General features: G+C 38.1%; 1 protein-coding gene across 2 annotated transcripts in view; it reads right to left on the bottom strand.

The window, feature by feature from the left end:
- The window catches only part of ATP6V1A (ATPase H+ transporting V1 subunit A), a 56,937-nt gene that overhangs the window by 28,261 nt on the left and 22,676 nt on the right, over positions 1–6,000 (bottom strand). For both annotated transcript variants that reach the window (XM_019652249.1, XM_019652250.1), the window contains one exon: positions 202–296. In XM_019652249.1, coding sequence (XP_019507794.1) covers positions 202–286 — 85 coding nt within the window. In that variant the 5' untranslated portion in view covers positions 287–296. The remainder of the gene's footprint in view (positions 1–201; positions 297–6,000) is intronic.

Below are 6,000 nucleotides of genomic sequence, written 5' to 3' on the forward strand. Positions count from 1 at the left end.
ATTATCAAATTTAGATAATGAATGCTAGATGAGCCCTTTTGATGGAGGTATTACCTCAGTCTTATAGAAGTTATAAAATCTTTTGAGGACATAATTTCTGTAGGTAAACAAAAACTTGTGTATTTCTATCTAAAACACCTTGAAAAGACATTAATTGAAGGTAGGAATCTTTACCATTCAGATTATTATGTATTAACTTACCAGGACCTGAGACCCCATGCACATAACCAAATGTGCTTTCTTTATCTTCATCGAGTATTTTGGGTAGCTTGGAGAAATCCATCATGTTAATTTACCTATGGTTAAAAAAAAAAAATTTAAGTTATAATTACAAACCCTAAAGCAAAAGAACCAATATAGGTAGTCAACGCTCATTTTTGGTATATTCTTGAGTTATTATTATTCTCCAAAGTAAAATATAATATAAAATTCTTAAAATTCGGTTTAAAGTACCTCATTCCTGGATGTTCCACAGCTATTGAAATTCAGAATTATATATCCCTATGAAAAGATTCCACAGAAAACACCAAGGAATGGAACAAAGCAAAGTCTTTCCAATGGCTTTTCCAGCCCTCCATCTTGCCCTCTCCCCCATTACCTCTCTGACCTTTCTCTAATTACTTTTCCCCTTAATAGTTCTATGTACGCTCTGCATAAATACACTGCCATTTTTCAAAAACACATACACATTCTGCCTCAGGGTCTTGGTACATGTTGTTCCTCTGCCTGGAGTATCATCTCACAGATATTTGCTCCTATACTTCCTTCAGGCGTTTACTCAAATGTCTCCTACTCTGAGATGGGCTCTCTGCCCATCTATCTAAAATTACAACATACTTCCCTCCTTCACTGCTTTATTTTTCACCATCTAACAAATTATATCTTACATTTAATTTTTTTAATGTATTACCAATCTTTAAAATTTTCTGGAAGCACTCTTTTTTTTTTTTTTAGCAGAACACACAACAGTTTAAGAAACTGCAGGCAGTTCAACCTCTTTTCTTTATAGATGTGCAATCTGAAAAACCCCAAAAATGAAGTATTCAAATCCAAACAGAAACTCACTGGCAGATCCCAAAGTAGAAAGTTTATTTTTTACTACAGGCCTAACTTAATATTTATTGACAACTTAACAATGGACATACACGTACATATAAAAAGTTAAACATTGTTCCCAAACAACCATAAAATAGTGGTCACAGATCAATAAGTAATAAAGTGCCAAATAATATAGCTTATTTACTAAAAGTTCAAAGATCAGAATGTTTAGGGAAGACTTGAAGGTCAGGTAAAATTTGCATAAACTAGGAAAAGAAGGGTAGCAAAGGAATTCCAGGTGGGGAAATAAAAAGAACAAAGGAATGGAGATAAAATTTATAGCAATAGTTAACAGACCAGCCTGACAGGAATGAAAAGGATGATTTATGGGTCTTTAAATGAAAGCCAAGTGAGCTTTATCCTATAAACAATAGGAAGTAACTGAAGACAGAGGGAGAGCTGCTATGGGGAAAATGATGTTTAATTACTCTAACAGATTAAATTGAAAAGCTCTAGAAATAGTTATGGCTTGAGTATCAATGGAATTCAATTTATTAAATATCTTTTGAACTCTCACTAAGGAAAAAGAACTGTGTTGAATGTAGGGAATAAGGATTGTGGAAAAAAAGAGCTTTTACTGGTTTTAAACAACTGTACTATATAAAGGAAAATGACTTAAGTGTTCAAAATCACCAGACACTAAAAACAGAGGAGAAACTGATTTGCATGTGAGAGAAGTGTTAACCAATGTGGATGAAGTAGAGGGAACACATAGCTGGAAAGTAAGTTTTGAGGCTGACTGAGTTGAGTCCAGATAGAATACTTAGAGGAAAACCAAACCCTGAGCCTTGGGGATTAAACCCAGTGGGATGAGGAGTGTTTTCAGTCTTTCTAGTGACACTGAAGGATCACTAGAGAACCATATATTCCAAGGAACACAATTCGTAATCCATTAACCAAGATATCAGAGAATCAGCGAGGAGAGTATAACAATGTAGTCATTAACAGAGGATTCTGGTTAGACACAGGAGTTCCATCAGAAGGGAGACGGTGGACAGGACTAACAGGGAAGAACTGAGTCATCTTAAGAAACAGGCAAGAGTGGAAACAAAGATTAAAACCACAAGGAGATATGGGAGACCTTACAAATGAGTTGAATATGATCTAAAGGGCAGGAAAAATACCAAGAACTTAAGGATGTTATCGGTGATAAAATGGAGACTATCAGCAGGTTGATAGTTTACTGATAAAGATGAAGATAGGGTGTGAGTAATTAGAAATAATGCAATTGAATTAGAAAGAAAAAATAAACCAGATACTACAGCCACAAATATCACAATAAAGAACACAAGAATTTGGGGATCCTCAGCAGGAAAATTAAATCGGAAGAAGGGCAGTTGAGGGAGGAAGTAAGGAAAAGGGAAACTGGTTTACCAGGATTTTCAACTTCCTAAAGAAGGGGCTGTTGATTAAGCAGGTATGGGACTGCAAAAGACTGGCATATAAAGAGTTAGAACAAGTTTTTCTAGAAACTACTTAGATAATAGGGTAAAAATAAAAAGTTTAAAGACCAACATTTACTTGGGAAATGGGTAAGGTATAAAGTCTTCAAAGTAGTGAACAAGCAAATGAGGTCAAATTTTAAGCTTCAGAAAAATAAAGATTTTCAAAGTCAGAAGAGAACTTGATAATCATATAGTCTAATTTCCTCCCTAAATACGGGTATTTCCTCCATGGCATTCATGACACATGGTCATCTGCCTGTTAAAGTGGAAATGGCATGACATCTTGAATCAGCAGACTTGGGACACATCCTGGTTCTACTAGTGACATGCTACAGAAGATCCTGATCAAATCAAAATCTCTTAATATGTTCATTTGAAAAATAGGAATAATGCTACCACCTACCCCAGAGTTGTGATTAAATTACAAATTTGTTAAAATGTTTCTTGTGCAATATAAAATGCTCATAAAAATTTCATCAGTGATACTACTATTTAAACAGGGCCTCAATTTTTTTTTTAAGATTTTATTGGGGAATTGGGGGAGGGGAACAGCGCTGGGGAATCATGGGAAGGGGAACAGAAAAGTTGCTGTCCTTTTGTTCTTCAGTCTAGTTGTGGAGGACGTCGCTTCACTGGCCCATGTTGGTATTATGATCATTGTGCTCTTCCTGGCTGAGGCAGATCAGTTGCCGGCCACTGGATGGCCGCTCACAGTAGCTCACAGCAGCCCCGCTGCAGCCTACGTCGTCGCCAGCAACTCACGGCAGCCCAGTTCCAGGTCGAGCTGTTGTTCACCATCTTAGCTGCAGAGGGCAGTGTCACTGGCCCCCATGTGGGATCCGAACCGGGGCCCTGCTGCTCAGTTCCCACCAACGTGCCAGCTCCCACCAACGTGCCACTCGGCCAGCCCCAGGGCCTCAATTTTTAAAAACCCATTCTATTTTTACAAATCTCCTCTTAAAGAATTATCTGTATCAAATCTAACTCACCTTCCCAACTTCTACCCTCTGGCCCTGTTTCTTCCAACTACTGGAGTCACAGACTAAGTTCCCTCTCTAAGCAAATTCTCTTTAGGGCCTTCAACTGTCCCTCAAAGGATAATCTTTTTTCAGATCCTTTACTCCCAAGGCTACTCTTTTATGGAAGTATTTAATGATGTCAATGTTTCTTTTAATGGGCACAAACAAAATAAAAACAGTATTCTAAATGTGGTATGAGTAAGTACTGAAGAATATCACTTCATTTGTTCTGGATGCTTCCTTATGTTGATAGAGATCAAGGCTTTGAATCAGACAGATTGAGTTTGAATTTATAAGTTGTTTCCTTGGGCAAATCAAATTCTTTCAACCTTATGAGCCTCAGTTTCATCTGTAAAATCTAATGAGGTTGTTGTTAGGTGCCTAACAGTAAGCCTAACAGAAAGGTAATATTCAAGACTACTAACATTCTGTTGATACAAGTTAAGACTACCTAACTTCTAAAAAGCACCTAATATATTCCTGTCATCTTGTTACTTGAACCAAATCTAGTCACTTGGCTAGTTTTTTTCTTAGCTGTTATATATATATATATACATACATACACACACACACACACACACACACATATATATATATGTATACACACACATACATATATATATATGTGTGTGTATATTACCATAACTTTATTTTCTAAAACTAAATAGAATTTTTTAAAGCAGCAATGATGTGCCAGGTGCTGAATGACAGGATGAAAATATAATGGACTAAGACACCATCTTTCCCCCAAGGAGGTTCTGGCCTGACGGGATAAAAAGACAAACTGGTGGTTACAATAAGGTGACTTATGTGCTCTCACAGGAGCAGTGCAGGCTGCTTTAGACAACCATAAAGCACAGGCATCTAACCTAGACCTGGGCAGGACAGGATGGACTGAGAGAAGGCTAAGCTGAGACTTAAAAGATGTACAAGGAGACATTCGCATATACAGCAAAGCTTCCTTACGGATGGTTCCAATCTCCTAGGGTTCATGAAGGTGTTCTAGAGAGTTCATGAAGCAATAATGGTGTCTCTTCTGATTTTTTTAAAATAAGTATTTACATATTCTCCTTTTAAAATAGCAGTGAGACTCTCCAAATGTATGAGCAATGGTTAGTGGAAATTGATGAGATAAAATAAGAAAATTATGAAAACTCCAGTTTTTAAAGTATAAAACAAAAGAATTCCAAGCAATTTTGTTCCCTTTTGATGTTTTAACGTAGTTAAACTTTAATCTCGGCTCCAGCAACACGAACCTCTACACTTGCAGTGCCCCTGCCTGAAATGTTTTTCCTCACTCCTAGGAAATAGTCCCCCTCCTCCCACTGTCCTCCTCAATTCTCTTACTCTGCTTTTACTCATAGCACTTATAGCTACCTAAAAGAATATAGTTATTGTTTTTAATTTACTTGCTTACTGTCTGTATCATTCCATAGGATGCAAGCTTCATGAGGACAAAGAAAATAGTGCCTGGGCAAAGGAAATAAGTACTCAGTGAACAGTTACCGAACAACTTCAGATCCCCCAATACCACTTCCATTTAAGAAAAAGGGAAATTAAAGAATGGAGATTTAAGTAACTTGGCCCAAGATCACAAAGCTAGCAAGCAATAAAGGTGAGATGCGAACCTAGGCAGTATGACTGCAGAGCCTGTAACGGGCTACTTCCTCAGTTTGCAGCTAAACCATCCTATAAGGTAGAGGACAAAGTTCTCTGCCTCTCGGCAGCAGTTTTATCAGATTAGACATGGACATACAGCACCCAGATTCCCCCTCCTAGGACAGGGGAGTGTGGTCCGTGGGTAGCCAGCAGCTGTCAGTCCTTTGGGGAGGCCTCAGCAGCAGATGCCTGGCCGCATTCACACCCTTTACAGAGCACTGCGCACCTCCTAAGTGAGGTGTCAAGGCCCAGCCTGGGAGCCCGATGTGTGTACAGTCACATGCCATACTGCACTTTTCATTAACAGTTTGGCTGAGGTTTTGTCGGATTGCATTGCATTTCAACTTCTTCCTCTACCCAACTCTGCTTCAGCCTGCTTCGTTTCACACATGTTGATCCCTAACAAACATCTTATACATCAAACGCTTTCTTGGCATCTGCTTCCCAAGAACCCAAAATACTCAAATACCCAGAATAACTGAAACTTAAGACTCACATTTGAACCTACAATCATTGTTCCGTTTCCGAATTATCTGATAGTTAGCTATTTTGTGAAATGGGAAAAGAAATACAAACGTAGGTTTAGAAAGCAGGGCATTTACGGCAATGCTCAGGCTAAATCAAGCAAATGACACCAAGGTCAGGTCCCCATACAACCGAAACCTTAGTTTCTACAAAAACCTTGCTCCTCATCCTTCAAATATTAGAGCCCATCGTCAGTAGTTATAGGGAAAGAAGTCTCAACTCATAAGAGTTTATTTAACATCTAAAGTACTATT

This window comes from Hipposideros armiger, unplaced genomic scaffold, assembly GCF_001890085.2.
Source record: "Hipposideros armiger isolate ML-2016 unplaced genomic scaffold, ASM189008v1 scaffold_176, whole genome shotgun sequence".
Classification (NCBI taxonomy): Eukaryota; Metazoa; Chordata; class Mammalia; order Chiroptera; family Hipposideridae; genus Hipposideros; species Hipposideros armiger.